This window comes from Salvelinus sp. IW2-2015, linkage group LG10 (genome assembly GCF_002910315.2).
Source record: "Salvelinus sp. IW2-2015 linkage group LG10, ASM291031v2, whole genome shotgun sequence".
NCBI lineage: Eukaryota > Metazoa > Chordata > Actinopteri > Salmoniformes > Salmonidae > Salvelinus > Salvelinus sp. IW2-2015.
This window is the reverse complement of record NC_036850.1, coordinates 14,081,464-14,100,997: the sequence shown is the minus strand read 5'-3', so window position 1 is coordinate 14,100,997 and position 19,534 is coordinate 14,081,464. Positions and strand designations below refer to the sequence as shown.

General features: G+C 43.4%; 1 protein-coding gene across 4 annotated transcripts; it reads left to right on the top strand.

The window, feature by feature from the left end:
- Positions 1–1,984: 1,984 nt before the first annotated feature.
- LOC111969326 (ubiquitin-conjugating enzyme E2 Q2) lies at positions 1,985–17,008 on the top strand. 4 transcript variants are annotated; one of them, XM_023995389.2, is made up of 13 exons: positions 1,985–2,591; positions 3,708–3,812; positions 10,783–10,905; positions 11,840–11,896; positions 12,077–12,217; positions 12,987–13,071; positions 13,182–13,242; positions 13,446–13,536; positions 13,626–13,684; positions 13,955–14,003; positions 14,106–14,201; positions 15,150–15,216; positions 16,429–17,008. In XM_023995389.2, the coding sequence occupies exons 1-13, from the start codon at positions 2,433–2,435 to the stop codon at positions 16,458–16,460; spliced, it is 1,125 nt and encodes a 374-aa protein (XP_023851157.1). In that variant the 5' UTR covers positions 1,985–2,432; the 3' UTR covers positions 16,461–17,008. The 4 variants fall into 4 exon arrangements, with proteins under 4 accessions (XP_023851157.1, XP_023851155.1, XP_023851153.1 ...); XM_023995387.2 differs by having other exon boundaries at positions 12,077–12,232; XM_023995385.2 differs by having other exon boundaries at positions 10,723–10,905.
- Positions 17,009–19,534: the final 2,526 nt, after the last annotated feature.

Genomic DNA, 19,534 nt, shown 5'->3' with positions numbered 1-19,534 from the left:
CCTGGACCCACTCCAATTTGCTTACCGCCCCAATAGATCCACAGACAAGACGATACTGCCCTAACCCGTCTGGACAAGAGGAATACCTATGTAAGAATGCTGTTCATCGATTACATCTCAGCATTTAACACCATAGTACCCTCCAAACTCGTCATTAAGCTCGAGACCCTGGGTCTCGATCTCACCCTGTGCAACTGGGTCCTGGACTTTCTGACGGTCCGCCCACAGGTGGTGAGGGTAGGTAACAACATCTCCACCCCGCTGATCCTCAACACTGGGGCCCCACAAGGGTGTGTTCTCCGCCCTCTCATGTACTCCCTGTTCACCCATGACTGTGTGGCCATGCATGCCTCCAACTCAATCATCAAGTTTGCGGACGACACTACAGTGGTAGGCTTGATCACCAACAACGATGAGACGGCCTACAGGGAGGAGGTGAGGGCACTCGGAGTCTGGTGTCAGAAAAATAACCTCTCTCTCAACGTCAACAAAACAAAGAAGACTTCAGGAAACAGCAGAGGGAGCACCCCCCTATCCACATCGACGGGACAGTAGGGGATTAAGTGGAAAGTTTTAAGTTCCTCGGCATACACATCACGTACAAACTGAAATGGTTCACCCATACAGACAGCGTGGTGAGAAGGCGCAGCAGCGCCTCTTCAACCTTAAGAGGCTGAAGAAATTTGGCTTGTCACCAAAAACACCCACAAACTTTTACAGATGCACAATCGAGAGCATCCTGTTGGGCTGTATCACCGCCTGGTATGGCAACTGCTCCGCCCACAACCGTAAGGCTCTCCAGAGGATAGTGAGGTCTGCACAACGCATCACCAGGGGCAAACTACCTGCCCTCCAGGACAACTACACCACCCGATGTCACAGGAAGGCCGCCAAAATGATCATCGAACACCTGAGCCACTGCCTGTTCACCCCGCTATCATCCAGAAGGTGAGGTCAGCACAGGTGCATCAAAGCTGGGACCAAGAGACTGAAAAACAGCTTCTATTTCAAGGCCATCAGACTGTTAAACAGCCATCACTAACATTGAGTGGCTGCTGCCAACATACTGACTCAAATCTCTAGCCACTTTAATCATTAAAAATTGGATGTAATAAATATATCGCTAGTCACTTTAAACAATGCCACTTTATATCATGTTTACATACCCTACATTACTCATCTCATATGTATATACTGTACTCTATACCATCTACTGCATCTTGCCTATGCCGTTCGGCCATCGCTCATCCATATATTTATATGTACATATTCTTATTAATTAATTTACACTTGTGTCTATAAGGTAGTTGTTGTGAAATTGTTAGATTACTTGTTAGATATTAATGCACGGTCGGAACTAGAAGCACAAGCATTTCGCTACACTCGCATTAACATCTGCTAACCATGTGTATGTGACCAATAAAATTTGATTTGACATCATAACGTTTTGTTAAGTTGAGAAGCTACTCTTTTAGTTCAGTTTATCCTTTGCTAAAGGCTAGAGGAATAAACATTTAACTAAAAATAGTAGTACACTTACATCTTCTGGTGCAAGGGCATAGCTACAATAATGTAGGAACAATCAGCTGTATGTAGGACAAAGTGTTTTCTCAACAAGTCAGTCTTAAAAAAAAAGATGTCTAAAGGTGAATTAAAGACCCCCTAAAAAGTACAGCTCTCTCATCAGCAAGCCAATCCAGTTCGTTTTCCATGGGTTTGCCTTGTCATCAATTACATTATAAATATGTTTTTTTGGCCTAAACTTCCACCTGGAAAAGGACTACCTTTGGCCAGCTACACGTTTACAATTCTAGTGACAGTATGCTCCAGGGAAGGACTGTTTACCGTCACTCAGTCACCACACAGAAAGACTGCTGTGACCAAATGTTTCAAAGTTGTCTAAGTGATTTACTTATTTCTATATTTTGGTGTTCTAACCTCCGCCCCTCAACTGAGCACGCGCTGGATGCTGGGATTCTGTAGGCTCGGGAAAACGCCATCTTTAAACCCCAGAATAAATCACAATTGAACGCCGGGGATCAACGACACACGGTGCCTGCGTTGGTTTACAATTTTGCGGGCATCATCATGATCAGTTTGTTGACCAGCGAAACAAATAAGCAACTAATTGAAAGAACTGTAAATACTCAACCAAGCCACATTGTATGGTCTTAAAATTGTACTTTCAAAAGGCTAACATCAACAACAATACTAGCTAGACGGAAAGACAACGGACGAGTAATCAAGGCGTTGTTATTGAGCTAGCTAACTGTTTGCTTGTTTCCATTGGTGGCTTGCTAACCTGTCTTGGAGGCGGTTTGACATATACATTACGTTGTTTTAAAAGGCTTGATTTGGGACTCGACTGCGTGGCTGCAGTTTTAGTCCCGACTTCACTCCTCCCCAGCGGCCCAGCCGGAGATGCGTGGAAGATGTCGTTTTCGGGGCTGAAGGCCGAACTGAAGTTTCTGGAGTCCATTTTTGATCCAAACCACGAACGATTCAGAATTATTGACTGGAAGCCGGATGAGCTAAACTGTCAGTTTAATGTGACTGGAGAAAAACTGTTGATTATACATTGCAACATTACGGTAAGTAGGGAAACGAGGCGACATGGCTAGCTAACGTTAGTTGGCTGGCTAAGTACGCTAGCTAGCTAACGCGGTAACTTGTTACAGTAGGTTAGCTCAGAACACTCAGTGTTTTAGCCTGGCGACGCGGGACAAGCGAACGGACAGATGGTTAAAGAAACACTCAGCAAATTATGGCCGGTCGAACGTTAGCCAGCTATCATTTAGCTATGCAATGTTTTTGTTTGTGACTTTTGTTTATACTTCTAACGTTAGTACGAGTCCCAATATTTGCATGTTAGCAAGCTAGCTAACGGTAGCTGACTTGTTTCTAATATAGTAACTTAGTATGAGTAAATATTTGCATATTACTATTGTAGGTTACGTACTTAACGTTAGCTAGCTAAAATACTGAGAGACAAGCAAGTCTGTTGATTTTAGCCAAATAGTTCTGAAACTGGCATGACATTATGTTAGGGCCTAGGCTAGGCACGCTTTCTGCGTCACTGATGAACATTGTTAACGTTAGAAAATGCGGAAGTGTAGATGGCTAACGTTAGTTGATTGTCAAACAAGTTCGCTAGCTAACGTAGTGGTTGTTGTAATAGCATGCTTCATGGTCAACGCAATGAGGTCTAGCCGGTCAGTTAGTGTCACTGATAACACTAAGTTAGCTATACTCATGACGTCAGTAAATAATTGCTAGCTAACATGATTCAAAAGCATCACTTGTCAAACAGCTTCTGGTCTTGTCAAAAGACCGTGGTCTGCCAGCACAGCTTTTAGCTGTATGCTGTTTGTATTTTTCAATTTGCTACATTCGTTTGACCAGCATACTGTTTGAATTCAGTGCTCTTAACGTTACTTGGCTAGTTAACTTTCTATAAGGAATGGGAAATGGCCACCATCATATTCATTTAGCTTCCGGTAATGTTAAGTAGTAATCAGATATTTCTTTTGTCTCTAAAATGACTTGAGATTTCCTAGATTTATGATTCAGACACATACCAATGTCACACTCCTGTTTCATTTCAATGTTATTGTTCCAAACAATTATCACATTTCTCAGCATTATAATGCAGATTTATTTTTGTTTGTTTTGTTTCTCTCATTCTCATTGAAACCCATGTATCACAGGAATCGTACCCCTCCACACCTCCAATCTGGTTTGTGGACTCTGATGACCCGAGCCTGACACACGTGTTGGAGCGCCTGGAGGATGTCAGAAAGGGCAGCACCCTGGTAATATCTCAGCCCTACATCTAGTACAACTAACAGTTGATGGTGGAGTGTATTCTTCTGAACATTTTGTCCTTTTCGTCCTCATGCAAAAACAGCAGGTTACCTAAACTAGCAGTCCCTTTTAATGGGCAAGGCTGTAGCTCAGCAGGTGCATTCTCTGTGCATGATGTCACAACGCTGGCCTGCTGAGCCAAGTCATCAAACGAAGGGAGATTATTGTGGTGCTAAATCATTATTTGACTAATATTTCAATCCCAGTCTTTGATCTAGTATGTGAATGCTTTGGAAGGAGACTTCCCAGTGTTCAGATAATGAAACTGGATTATGACAATATTTTTGAAGTATTTGTTTACAATTACAATTTTGTCATTTAGCATATGCTTGTATCCAAACTAAAACAACCGTATTATAAGACATGAATAGTAATCAAATAAACGTCAACTAAGTGTTATACGGAGCAGGAGAAACTCATTTTTTGGCCTATCACATCTCTTCTAATGACTAATTAACCATACCTGTATTGGTGTTGTTGAGTAAAGCAGTTCTGATAGGAGAGTTGAGTGACAGCTGGGTTATTTTATACTGCTGTTCCAACCTGTCTTGGAGGTTAAAGGGAGATGAATGTCAGACCAATTCAGGGAGGTACTCTGCTGCAGGACAGGTTCTCTGCCTGTTCCCTCTTGTCTTAGTTTCAGCTGTTAGGCAGCTGAGGTTTCTAAGTGTTTTAAAGTCACCCTCATGTCACTCAAACATCATAGGACAGCCCTCTGTCATGTTTGGTATGAGTGTCGAGCGTGCCTCTTTGTGGAACCGGAGGGATGGGTTTTCTTGACACACACTGTCACAGTTTCAGCAGGCCAAAGGACCTTGTCGTGTGAATTTTGAGATTAAATCAAACTTTTTGTCACCTGCTCTGAATGCAACATGTGTAGACCTTACCGTGAAATGCTTACTTACAAGCCCTTAACCAATAGTGCAGTTCAAGAAAGAGTTAAGAAAATATTTTAAAAAATAAACTAACGTTACACCAATAAAATAACAATAACGAGGCTGTATACAGGGGGTACCGGTACCGAGTCAATGTGCGGGGGTACAGGTTAGTCGAGGTAATTTCTACAGGGGTGAAGTGACTATGAATAGATAATTAACAGCAAGTAGCAGCATTGTAAAAAACAAATGGGGGGGGGTGTGTCAATGTAAATAATCCGGTGGACAGTTTTATGGCTTGGGGGTAGAAGCTGTTAAAGAGCCTTTGGTTCCTAGACCAGGTGCTCCGGAACCGCTTGCCGTGCAGTAGCAGAGAAAACGGTCTGACTGGAGTCTTTGACAATTTTGGGGGGTTTTCCTCTGACACCGCCTAGGATATTGGGCCTGGATGACAGGACGCTTGGCCCCAGTGACGTACTGGGCTGTACACACCACCTTCTCTAGTGCCTTATGGTCAGATTCCTGAGCAGTTACCGTACCAGGCGGTGATGCAACCGGTCAGGATGCTCTCGATGGTGCAGCAGTAGAACTTTTTGAGGATCTGGGGACCCGTGCCAAATCTTTTCAGTCTGCTGATGGGGAAAAGGTGTTGTCGTGCCCTCTACAGCCCCGTCGATGTTAATGGGGGGCCTGTTCGGCTCGCCTTTTCCTGTAGTCCACAATCAGCTCCTTTGTCTTGATCACATTGAGGGAAAGGTTGTTGTCCTGGCACCACACTGCCAGGTCTCTGACCTCCTCCCTATAGGCTGTCTCATCGTTGTTGGTGATCAGGCCTACCACTGTTGTCGTCAGCAAACTTAATGATGGTGTTGGAGTCGTGTTTAGCCACGCAGGCATGGGTGAACAGGAGGGGACTGAGCACACACACCTGAGGGGCCCCAGTGTTAAGGATCAGCGTAGTAGACGTGTTGTTGCCTACCCTTACCACCTGGGGGCGGCCTGTCAGGAAGTCCAGGATCCAGTTGCAGAGGGAGGTGTTTAGTTCCAGGGTCCTTAGCTTAGTGATGCGCTTTGTGGGCACTATGGTGTTGAATGCTGAGCTGTAGTCAATGAACAGCATTCTCATATAGATTTTACTTTTGTTCAGGTGTGAAAGGGCAGTGTGGAGTGCTATTGAGATTGTGTCATCTGTGGGTCTGTTGGGGTAGTATGCGAATTGGAGTTTACCCTATGGTATCTGGGAGAATGCTGTTGAAGTGAGCCATGACCAGCCTCTCAAAGCACTTCATGGCTACCGACATGAGTGCTAAGGGGCAGTAATCATTACCTTCGTTTTCTTAAGCACAGGGACTATGGTGGTCTGCTTGAAACATGTAGGTATTACAGACTCGGTCAGGGAGAGGTTGAAAATGTCAGTGAAGACATTTGCCAGTTGGTCCGCGCATGCTTTGAGTACACCTCCGTGTAATCTGTCTGGCCCAGCGGCTTTGTGAATGTTGACCTGTTTGAAGGTCTTGCTCACATCGGCTACTGAGAGCGTAATCGCACAGTCATCCAGAACAGCTGGTGTTCTCATGCATGCCTCAGTGTTGCTTGCCTCGAAGCGAGCATAAAAGGCATTTAGCTCGTCTGATAGGCTCGCATCACTGGGCAGCTCGCGGCTGGGTTGTATTTGTAGTCCGTAAAGTTTTCAAGCCCTACCACATCCTACGAGTGTCAGAGCCGGTGTAGTAGGATTCATTCTTAATCCTATATTGACGCTTTGCTTGTTTGATGGTTTGTCTGAGGGCGTAGCAGGATTTCTTACAAGTGTCCGGATTAGTGTCCCGCTCCTTGAAAGCGGCAGCTCTAGCCTTTAGCTCAATGCGGATGTTGCCTGTTATCCATGGCTTCTGGTTGGGATATGTACGTACGGTCACTGTGGGGACGATGTCGTCGATGCACTTATTGATGAAGCTGATGACTGAGGTGGTATACTCCTCAATGCCTTTTGATGAATCCCGGAACATATTCCAGTCTCTGCTTGCAAAATAAGATGACTTTTGAGATCACCATTTTTGTGCCAAGCTGTTCTCCAGGGTTTCCCCTATATTTATGTTGCAGCGGAGACTTACTTGGCAATTAAGCCCTTTTTCTACTTACCCAGAGTCGGATGAATTCATGGATACCATTTTTTTGTATCTCTGCATGCAGTTTGAAGGAAGTTGACCTGCTGACCTGTGTTAGTGCAAATGCTAGTTAGCAGTGGTTTGCGACGCTACTTTCAATTTCCTTCAAACTGCACATGAGCTCATCTGACTCTGGGTAAGTAGAATAAGTGCAAGATTTGGCAATTAAGCCCTATCCCTTTAAAGACCTGCTCTGACGACTAGCCTAAGTATTTTTTTATACCTCTCTCTTTGGGCTGGATGTGTCAATGTGCAGTTCATACATGCATCATTTATGACAAGAATTACTGTCTTGCCTCAATTAGCCTACATTTTGTGTCGTGGTGGTGGGGGTATCTTTGGGCCAGTCTTCAAATCAAATTTTATTAGCCACATGCGCCGAATACAGTGAGATGCTTACTTACGAGCCCCTAACCAACAATGCAGTTTAAAAAAAATACAGATAAGAATAAGAGATAAAAGTAACAAGTAATTAAAGAGCAGCAGCAAAATAACAATAGCGGGACTATGTACAGGGGGGTACCGGTACAGAGTCAATGTGCGGGGGCACCGTTTAGTTGAGGTAATATGTACATGTAGGTAGAGTTTTTAAAGTGACTATGCATAGATGATAACAACAGAGTAGCAGTGGTGTAAGAGGGGGGCAATGCAAATAGTCTGGGTAGCCATTTGATTACGTGTTCAGGAGTCTCATGGCTTATGGGTAAAAGCTGTTTAGAAGCTTTTTGGACCTAGACTTGGCGCTCCGGTACTGCTTGCTGTGCAGTAGCAGAGAGAACAGTTGCCATACCAGGCAGTGATGCAACCAGTCAGGATGCTCTCGATGGTGCAGCTGTAGAACCTTTTGAGGTTCTGATGACCCATGCCAAATATTTTCAGTCTTCTGTTCAGTCTCTGGGGAGTAGGTTTTGTCGTGCCCTCTTCTTGCGAGCACGGGGTAGCCTAATCTTTGTTTTTTTAAATGACGATAGGCTATCGCTATCCTTTATCGATAACCCTTTTCAGACATAATGGAATGTGGTCCCTTGAAAGCGCTACAGCTTGTTTGTCTGTCTATTAGGGTAGGCTACACTACGGATTTTTAAATGCTGACACGAAACCTTTTCTGGAGATATGAATGGGCATTTTACTTGTCTGTAAAGGAATGAGGCTTCTGAAGTGGGACTAACATCCATTGCTAGGCAACCAGAACTATCAATTAAACAATCTTGAGCTGCTGCCTGCTTGGAGACCAATCTCTCCTAAAAAAAGTACTTTAAGGTTTGTTAAATACTGTGACTTACCAAGACCTTTAGTAGAAATTAAACACATCTATCAACCATACTATATAAAATCAAAACACAGCAGCCCATCAATCAGCGACGTTTGTTGTTAGGGAAAAAATTCAGAACATTTTATGCCGGAGCAGAATTTAACGGTCACAGTTTACACATTTTCTGTAAAGGTACCAATTGTCGCTATTGCTATGTTACTGTAGCTGTGTTCTAAGTCTGTAAATGGTTGCAGTAGATAACTTCATTGCCTGGCCCTAGGAGTCATGCATATGTAATAGGGCTGTTATTCTGCATTGTAAATTGTGGAATTTTTATGACTTTCTGATAACCAATAAGAAATAAATAATTGCAGTTTTTAAACGTTAAGGAAAATTGTCCATTTGTCACACCTAGTGCACTTATATGCACATATGTGACACAGTACGCACCTTTCAGAACCATTTGTTGCTTGTGAGCTCTACTTTGTGTATTCATCAGTCCTGGAGAATCTCTTTAAGATCAGCATTATAAGGTATATTTGTTGCAAACAGAGTGAGCAGTGGCACAAATGAGAGCCATGAGCACACAGCCACTGCCTGCTCCTCTCCCTACAATGCAGTGGCGCGATCCCTTCTATTTCAAATGGTGTCAACATTTTCATTCATTTTGGAGTAGAATGTATTTTTGAAAAGTCATCACAAGTGACCACTTTTATTGATTTTATTTAACCTTTATTTAAGTAGGCAAGTCAGTTAAGAACAAATTCTTATTTTACAATGATGCATAAACCCTCCCCTAACCCGGACGACGCTGGGCCATTTGTGCGCCGCCCTATGAGACTCCTGATCACGACCGGTTGTGATACAGCCCGTGATCGAACCTGCGTCTGTAGTAATGTTTCTAGCACTGAGATGCAGTGCCTTAGACCGCTGCGCCCTTCGAAGCCCTTCTCACAGTCGTTCTACCTGAAAAATCTCTCGGGGGCATGCCCCCAGACTCCCCCAGCAAAGAGCAAGCCCCCGCACCCGCCCCCCCCCTTTTACCACTGCTGAAAGAAATCCTAGGGGAAACACTGAGTTCTCTGTAGGCTATATCGGCTTATGTAACTACATTCTTTGACCCAGCCTACTTAATCACACTGCATGCTCTGTTTGTAGCCCACCAGATCTGCATTTTATAGTGCTCTTATCAGAGATATCTGTGGTGATTAAATTTTCTCTGTTGCACCATGCATTATACAACATTTTCTCCATGTATGGACCAGGCCTACATTCAGGAGAATACATTTCTTCTATAGCAATACTGAGAAGCTTGCAGAGGTACACATTTCTGCACTAAGTTACTGTTGCTAAGGTGTCTGACATTCCCCGACACAATCTTACCTTTCATGTTGTCTCTGAAGGTGTGCCGTGGTGAAGGTACAATGCAGTGAATAAGTATTTGCCCCCTTTCTGATTTTCTGTTTTTGCATGTTTTCTTACACTGAATGTTATTAGATCTTCAATCAAAACCTAATATAAGATCAAGGGAAGTTGTGTTCAAATAACAAACACTTTATAATTATTGAATGCATTTATTCCACAGCCAATGCCCTGTGTGGAGAAATTATTTTTCCTCTTACAGAGTACCTGGTTGTTCCTCCTGCAATGACTGCCACCTTCTATGACTGCAACCAACAACTACAGGAAGCATTAGATCAGTCTCTCGCATCAAATTTTTCCCCACGCTTTCATGTAGAACTGCTTTAACTCAGCGACCTTTGTGGGTTTAAGTCTGCACTTTGACTAGGCCGTTCCAAAATGTACAATTTGTAGATTTCCATTTTTCTGGTGAAAACCAAACACTCCATTCCACAATAAGAACCTCATAACAATGATCATGTGTGGTGGTAGTGTGTTGGTTTGGAGATACTTTGCTCCCTCAGGACCTGGATGACTTGCAATCATTGAAGGAACCATGAATTTTGGTCTGTATCAGCGAATTCTAGAGGAGAATATCAGGCTGTCTGAGCATAAGCTGAAGTGCAGCTGGTTTATACAGCAAAACAATGATCAAATAAACGCAATCAAGTCTACATCAGAATGGATGAAAAAAAACATATTTGAAGTTTTGTAACGGCCTAGTCAAAGTCCAGATCTGAACCCGATTGAGATGTTATGGCAGGACCTGAAACGAGCAGTTCATGCTCAAACCCACATGTCGCTGAGTTAAATCAGTTTTGCATGGAGTGGGTGAAAATTACTCCACAGCGACGTGAGAGACTGATCAACAACGACTACAGGAAGCGTTTGTTTGCACTAATTGCAGCTAAAGGTGGCACAACCAGTTATTGAGTGTAAGGGGGAAGTTACTTTTTCACACGTGCATTGGGTGTTGCATAACTTTGTTTATTATATAAATTCAATAAGTATCCTATTTGTTTTATTTTTTCGCTCAGGTTCCCTTTATCTAATATTAGGTTTTGGTTGAAGATCTGATAGCATTCGTTGTAAAAAATCAGAATGGGGTCAAATCCTTTTTCACGGCAATGTATCTGTGACATGACTGTGTTGTGTTATCTAGTGCTGCTGCCTGTGCTCCCCAACTCAAACTGCCTGCTGGTACTGTCCCTCGGTCCCCCAGCTCCTGCAGCAGCTGAAGCGGCTCATCTGTGACCTCTGTCGGCTGTACAACCTGCCCCAGCACCCAGATGTAGAGATGCTGGACCAGCCCCTCCCTGCCGGCCCTGTAGGACAAGACCGAAAGGTAAGGCCCCACGCTTTCATGTAGAACTGCTTTAACTCAGCAACCTTTGTGGGTTTAAGTCTGCACTTTGACTAGGCCAATGTCCGCTCAAAATGTTTTCTGGTTTTCAAGTACTACTAGGCCTGTATATTTTTCTGTTGGAGGGCATTGAAGTAAAAAAATAACCATAGAGGCTTTTTCATGAAGACCATCTCCTTTCACATACCTGAAGTGAGTCATGTGCCTAATCCCTTTGTTTAATTTTATTGTGGAAGCTACCAAGGAGATTGTAGACACTTAGCTGATGAAAGGGTTTAAAAACCTGCATGAAGAACCTAATACAGTCCTGAAACCGTCCATCAGCACAGACATTAATGATTAGTGCAGAGTCCCGGGGATGGAATCAATAGACTCTTCCTGTGGGAGGGGACAGTGGGAGGTGCTAGCATAATTTACCTCGTAACCAATGAACACACAACCGTAGGCTACGGTTGTGGCAGGTAGCCTAGTGGTTAGAGCGTTGGACTAGTAACCCGACGGTTGCAAGATCGAATCCCCGAGCTGACAAGGTAAATAAAATCTGTTCTGCCCCTGAACAAGGCAGTTAACCCACTGTTCTTAGCCGTAATTGAAAATAAGAATTTGTTCTTAACTGACTTGCCAAGTTAAATAAAGGTAAAAAAATAAATAAATAAGTCTACTTAGGAATTAGAATGACTGAAGCAGAGGTTGAATGTTAAATAGTAGCAGCCTGTACAGTTGAGGAATGTTGTTTCTGACTACCCAGAAACTCAATTACTGGTTTTGCACATTTCGGAACATTCCTACAAATATCTCTACCATTTTTTTGTTAGACTATAGGCCTACATCTAACTTGCTAAAGCAATTGGCGTCACTGAGTATGGCATGTTAGGAATGAGATTGAACTGTCTGTCTTTCTGTTGTGTTTCTTTAGCATGGGGTCACAGACGAGGTCACGTCCGAAGAGGAGGAAGAAGAGGAAATGGGGGAGGTCCTTATCCCTTTTCAAATAAATGTCATTACATATAGCGCTGCACATTACCATGCTGATTTGAGCTGAGCCATGCTGGATGTCAAGCTCGACTAGATAGTCAATACCAATCACACATATTTGCATGTGTTAACTTGAAGTAAAACATGTCTTCTAATGCTCTTGTCATTGTGCCAGCAGGACATTGAAGACCTGGACCACTATGAGATGAAAGAGGAGGAGCCAGTGGATGGGAAGAAGTCTGAGGATGACGGCATCGAGAAGGAGAACCTGGCCATCCTGGAGAAGATCCGCAAGAACCAGAGGCAGGACCACTTGAACGTAAGTGCTCATTCGGTAAGGTGACATTTTATACGCTTTTGGGGGATGCATGGGGAATATATCTGTCATTAGGCCTAGAACAGTTTACTGGACCCAGCACTGTTACACTGGGATGTCTAGTGAACCTTTATGATATAGCCAATGTGCATGCATCTAACCAGTTTTTCAGGTGTTTCTGAATGGAATGTATTTTCCACTTATTTTCCATCAGTGTTTTACTCTGAGGGAATTTCTTACCAATGCAGTACACCCATATTATGCTGTTTAGGACTAAATGACAGTAATTAGTCATTCTGATAGTAATCATGTTATCTAACATTTACCCATGGCTCTCTTAATTGTTGCTTTAGAATACAGCTGTTTCCCCTAAGGTCTGTGAGCAGCTCTGAGAGACACATAAATGAGACACTCTTCTCTCATCCTCCACAGTCCCTACTGCATTCAATGGCTCAGCTCTTCAAATCTATCATTATCGCAGATGAGAGCCTTGCTATGGAACCTGTGAAATTCTCCCCGTATACTGTAGCGAACTGTATACTGCCAGTTAGTTCTGAAGTATTTTGTCTCTATGCTGATCAATAACTGTTAATTTCTAGGAGTTTGTAGACTTTTTATCTAAATGCAGAGCTATTAGCGTATTTGAGCTGGGCCTGTAAACATTTGATTTAATCTTTGCCGTCAGTGTCTATGTGCATTATTATCCCCAATCGTTGAATGTGCTGTATGTTTGAGTATCGGTGTATTACCCTGTGTGTATTGTGTGTTGCAGGGTGCGGTGTCTGGTTCAGTGCAGGCCTCAGACCGCCTCATGAAGGAGCTCCGGGAGATATACCGGTCCCAGAGTTACAAGATGGGTACGTACTTCACTGTGGCAGCACTAGAAAGCTCTTCAGATATGTTGCAATAAAAAAAAATGGCAGTTTGATTCCGATTGTCACTTACCAGACTATGCATTCTCTTCCAGGTATCTATTCAGTGGAGCTGGTCAATGACAGCCTGTATGAATGGCACGTCAAGCTGAGAACGTAAGTAACTAAAGAGGGTGGTTATACTGTGGTTAAGACTGGAGGAAGTTAACAGGAAGGCTGGATCTCAGGATGAGGGTGGATAATGCCTTATCGCATTCACTGCTCTTTCGGCACTAGGCCTATTTACCATAGGAGTTGACAGTACTGTGTAATTCTAGCATGTGGCTGATGTATTATGATGCGCTCTATTTGCTCAACAGTGTAGATCCAGATAGTCCCCTGCACAGTGACCTGCAGGTTTTAAAGGAAAAGGAGGGAATGGATTACATTCTGCTAAACTTCTCATATAAAGTAAGTACCAATGCTGATACTAGAAAGCAAAGCCAGTTTGGTAGTGTTGGGTGTTATCATTTTAATGCTATTTTGTTCTGTACCTGCAGGATAATTTCCCCTTTGATCCACCATTTGTACGAGTGGCTTCTCCTGTGCTGTCTGGAGGGTGAGTTCAGTTCACTGCGTATGAGGGGAATGGTTTTGTTATTTCTGCGGTGTTTCCACTCTGACGGAGTTGCTCCCCTCACTTAACCAGGAAGGGCGGTCTCTTCTGGTCTAGACATTGTCAGCAGCCAGTGAAAAGCTGAATGTTAGAAGTGGCAGTTTAGCTAAAAGGAGATCATCTGTGCTTGTGGATAAGAGATTTATTTTGGTGTTTTGATCACCTTTTATATCTACATATTCTAATATTTTTCTTTCACCGACTGTCTTTAAGTTATGTTCTTGGAGGGGGTGCCCTGTGCATGGAGCTTCTCACAAAACAGGTATGTTTTTATGCCACAATGTCAGTTCAAAACTTGTCCACTGTCATTTCACAGTGGAGGTAAATGCTAGTGCATTGATGATGTATCGCCACTTGATTTCAGGGCTGGAGCAGTGCCTATTCCATAGAGTCTGTAATCATGCAGATCAACGCCACTTTAGTCAAGGGAAAAGCCAGAGTGCAGTTTGGAGCCAATAAGGTAAGCATTGTTTGTTTAAGCGGGCAGAGAGCTTTGAAATGTGTTAACATGATGCATACAACAGGGTGTATTGACATGGATAAAGGGGTGAGCTGTGTGGTCAGCTGGTCCAAGCTGCTCTATGGAAATGAGGTATCTATAAGCCCCCAGCACTTCATTTAAACAGTACGTTGTTACTTAGCGCCGCTGGGACAGTGCGGCGCTTATGATCTCTTAATGCTGACACTTCACATCAGTCCACTTCATGCTGTCATTTCTCTCCCTCTTCTCTCAGCACATTCACACTAGTCTAGCTCTGGGATCCCAGTAGAATTCGGCGCAGACCAAATGACAGGGATATTTATAGACAAGCTGCAGTTTCAAGGAATCTTGGGCGCTGCTGTATGAGAATCTGTTCTTTAAAAGTTAGGATCTAACCTTGTACACCAAAGAAAGACTTGATACTCAGCTATGTTGATTTCAAATCTTGTCTAATGAAAGTGTTTATCATATCTGTCCTGAGGTTACTAAAGTTGGGTATGTATGGTTAATAAAATGCTAGAAATGTACCTATTAATCAAAAACATAAGAATACCAATGTTACTGGGTTGATAGGACTCTGACTTTTCTTTTTTTATAAGAGCCAGTTCCCCTCTGAAGCTGAATTTTATTACCCTCACACTGGAGAAAATAGTCCCAGCTCCCGGCTCTTCAGAGATTTTCCCCACACGGTTCGACACGCTATTTATTATGGTGCGATTAATGGTCACCCGCGGTGCGTGCAAACGTAGCATGACAACAGATCGAGCGGCAAAATTCTCTGGGGGAAGTTGATGGAAAGGCATCCACCGTGCAGTCAGACTTCATCAAACTAATTCACTTGTACGTGATGGTGCTTAGTCCTGAACCTTTACACTGCTTGGGGCATTCATAAGCACAAGTTTGATATAGGTGCTGTTTTTGTTTCAGAACCAATACAATCTTGCCAGAGCACAGCAGTCATACAAATCCCTGGTCCAGATCCATGAAAAGAATGGTGAGTGTTACCATGTCCAGTTACACATCTTGTATCATATTTGACCTTGAAATTACATCCCTCCATACATCAGTCAGTGGTTGGGAAAATTCAGTATATATACAAAGTATGTGGACACCCCTTTATATTAGTGGATTTGGCTATTTCAGCCACACCCGTTGTTGAAAGGTGTATAAAATCAAGCACGCAGCCATGCAATCTCCATAGACAAACTTTGTCAGTAGAATGGCTGTACTGAAGAGCTCTGTGGCTTTCCAACGTGGCACCGTTATAGGATGCCACCTTTCCAACAAGTCAAATGTCTTACCTGCTAGAGCTGCCCCAGTCAACTGTAAGTGCTGTTTTTGTGAAGTGGAAACGTCTAGGAGCAACAACGGCTCAGCCGCAAATTGTCACCCCACACAAGCTCACAGAACGGGACTGCCGAGTGCTGAAGTGCGTAGTGTGTTAACATTGTCCTCGGTTGCAACACTCACTACAGAGTTCCAAACTGCCTCTGGAAGCAACGTCAGTACAATAACTGTTCGTCAGGAGCTTCATGAAAAGGGTTTCCATGACCGAGCAACTGCACACAAGCCTAAGATCCCCGTGTGCAACGCCAAGCGTCGGCTGGAGTGGTGTAAAGCTTGCCGCTATTGGACTCTGGAGTGATGAATCACACTTCCAACTGGCAGTTCGACGGACGACTCTGGTTTTGGTGGATGCCAGGAGAACGCTACCTGCCCGAATGCATAGTGTCAGCTGTAAAGTTTAGGGAAGGAGGAATAATTGTCTGTCTGTTTTTCATGGTTCAGGCCCGTTAGTTCCAGTGAAGGGAAATCTTAAAGCTACAGTATACAATGACATGCTAGACGATTCTGCCTGATCTCACTAATGCTCTTGTGGCTGAACGGAAGCAAGTCCCAGCAGCTGTTCCAACATCTAGTGGAAAGCCTTACCAAAAGAGTGGAGGCTGTTACAGCAGCAAAGGGGGAACCAACTCCATATTAATGCCCATGATTTTGTTTTGCAAAATTTGACGAGTGTCCACATACTTTTGGTCATGTAGTGTATTACAAGCTCCAAGAGGGTTTCATATGGCAGCTACAGTGATTTGTTCTTAGGTCAAGATAAAATGCATCCAACTCTTTGATCAATCCTACTGTCAAGGATGAACTGATTGTGTTTTGTTCAGTATAACTGAGTCTACTGTCTCTTGTCTGATCCTTGTAGGCTGGTACACTCCCCCTAAGGAGGATGGTTAAGAGGACCGTTGCCATGCCTCCACTGGGACCACATGTCTTAGGAGCAACCGCCCCCCTTACTTTTCTTTTCCCTCTCTAACTGGAGTTGTTTTCATTGGGAGTTTGATCCCCATTCTGTTACCATGAGAACCAACCAACCAATGGTTAAAACCCCTCACTGACCAACCACCTTATCCACTTCGCAATAGGAGATCCACCTTCTCGCTATTTATCTTTCTCTCACTTGTGCAATCGCTCCCTCTGTGTTCTTCCTCTGTTACAATCTCACCTCTAATCCCCTGAGCATTGAATTAGCTCCATATCTTGTGCAACTCCCTTAAATCCTACTCTGGGCAAGCAAAGAATAGCTTACTTACTGCCTGTAATTTCGGGTCAAGGTTGAGGCATGGCTTTTGCTAGTGACTGAAGCTGTCTGTTATGTGACTGGGGCTGAGATTCTCCGGCCACAGACTGGAACAGAGAATGACCGGTGACATTGGAGGCTGGGATGGACAATGAAACACTGGTAGTGGGAATGAGCACCACCTCACTCCCCATTGATGGCCTCTCATGTCTGCTTGTGTATCTGTATATTGCTAAGATTCCTCCTTCTGGAATAACATGTCCTCCTGAGGCTTATTTCCTTAAAAATGCCTGGTCTACAAAAGCCAAAGGCCCTGAATGGAGAGGAGAGCTATAGACCCCTTACCAAAGTGGGACTGAGACAGCTTAATGGAGGATATCCTGTTGAGCACAAGAGGTGTAGGCCGCCTCCTCCACCACCCAGCCCTCTCAGGCTGCTTTCGGAAATATGACCAGGCTTAGCAAAGGCAGGTTGGATTTAATCACTATAATGTAGTTGAATTTAACTCCACATGTAAAACTTGTAAAGTTGTATTTCTGAGAATTGATTTCATTGTTTTTAATGTAACCTTGTGTGGGTCTTGGGGTTCGAGCGGGCCGAGACTGCGTTAGTATACCCTTGGCTATAGCAGGGGCATCAATCAAGGTGTATTTTCAGACGTAGGATAACAAACCATTTGCTTCATGGATACTCTTGCAGAAGTTAAAAGGAACACCTTTAAACCATGTTTTTATGTAAGCATAATGACTACTATTGTTTTTTGTTTTCCTGTATAAATTGAAATACTTGCATTTTTTTGTTAGTGGTTTGATATGTTCAAAAGTGACACCATTCCTTTTACGCTATGCGACAGTGGTGCTTTTTGGGCATTCCAGATATGCTGGCTAATTTCCCCGGTGACACAGACTTGATGCACCTTTCAGTAAGGCTATGCATATAATCGTTAGGAAGTTATATGTACACGCAATAATTAGAAAACGGCTCAGTGCAGTCCCCTGCTTCATTTGAATCCATGGTCTAACTAGCTTGTTCACACACTCAGATCGCCCATCCATGCATCTCATTGCTGCAGTGGACTTCACTTCATACCACATGCTCAATAATAAAATATTTGTTGATTTGAAAGAAATATTTTCAGGTCTGACTATAAGGTGTGTGTAGTAATGCCTTCAACAAAAGACTGAGCACCAGTGATTTCCATCCTTTGCCTCCCCTCTCTAGTACCTTATTTTGTATCTGATTATTCACTTATGACCTGACCACCTCATGATCTTGGTTGTCAGTGATGTAAGGAACCTTTTCAGTGGGGTCATGAACCCCTAACTCATGACCATCCTCAGCACTGTCAAACCTGGAGCATGCCAAGTAGCTATATGAATAATATGCAGAATATTGTGTGACGCATTTGATTTAATGTTATTACACACATTAATGTTTTTTTTGTGGGGGTATTATCCACGTTAGAAGTATGTTGTCGCAAAAACCAGCATAGGAACCAGCTTGTTCCTAGTAAATATTCTGCTTTTTTTGTTCAATGCTGTAGGTCAGCCCAACACACTAACCTCATCCAGAACTCAGTCACCCTAATAATGGGCATATAATGTGTAATTAAGCTCCATCTACCTTGTATTTGTTGTAAAGTCAGACACCCCACCTGTATAACAATGCATCACGTTCTGTCAAAATCAAAATGGTGGCACTGAATACTCATTTAGAGGTTTATTACTATTCACCCAATATGGTGACTGACTTTATTACCAAATATGTCTACTACGCATGGATAACCGTTGATCGTTGTCATAGCCGTTAGGTATTGGTACCAAGTGTGCCACAGCTTTCCCACATGACTGACCTCATTGTGAACGTGCCCTGGCTCGAAACTCCCTCCCTGTGTTCTCTGGAGAAGCAAACTCAGGAATACATAGCTACTGCACACTTGACTTAGCAAGGGATTGCTTCACAAATGTCACAAGATGCAAGTTTTTTTTTACTATTGTTTACTTCCAAATTAGTTTCCCCTCCTATAATTACAGTAACCATTGGCTTGCGCGCTCTCCATTTGGCTTGTCTATCTTTTTAAAGTAGTCACTGGTAAGACTGTGGTAACAGGGTGTAGTGGAGTGATGAGGTGGGAGGGACATGCTTGCTCTGATATAGGCCCCATATATCTCATTCAATCCCTCAGATCAGTTTTGTGACGCAGAAAGGTGAACCAACGCTTTACCTCACCCATTTAAGCTCATTGTCTTGGATCGTTGTTTCTAATCTAGGACATCATCGTGATCCTGTACGTCCTGGTTTTGTAGTGTTTTGCATGTAGATATCTTTCACTCTAGGGACTAGGGTGTGTGTGTGGGGACTGGACAGTTTTGATTTGTCAGGTTGGATCATTTATATTAGTTTGCAGAGGTCGGTAGATGCTGTCTCTGTAAACCCCATCTCTGGGAACAGATTATTTTTTATAGATTCATGTAGGACTGACTCACCAGATCAGGCTAGTTCTTAAGGATACCAATTTCAAAAAGGCTGTCCAACAGTTATGGGCGTCCCGCCCATGTGTTAGAAGTATGAGATCTAAAACAAATGGACTACTATACTATTCTGTCCGCTCCAGAGCAGGACTCCAACTGTTACTGTTTAAATCCCTGTGCCATCAGAGCAGATGTCAAATGGGCTTTTAACTCCGTGGAAGGCCCCATGTCTGTTCTAATGTCAGGTGTGCAGTGAATTA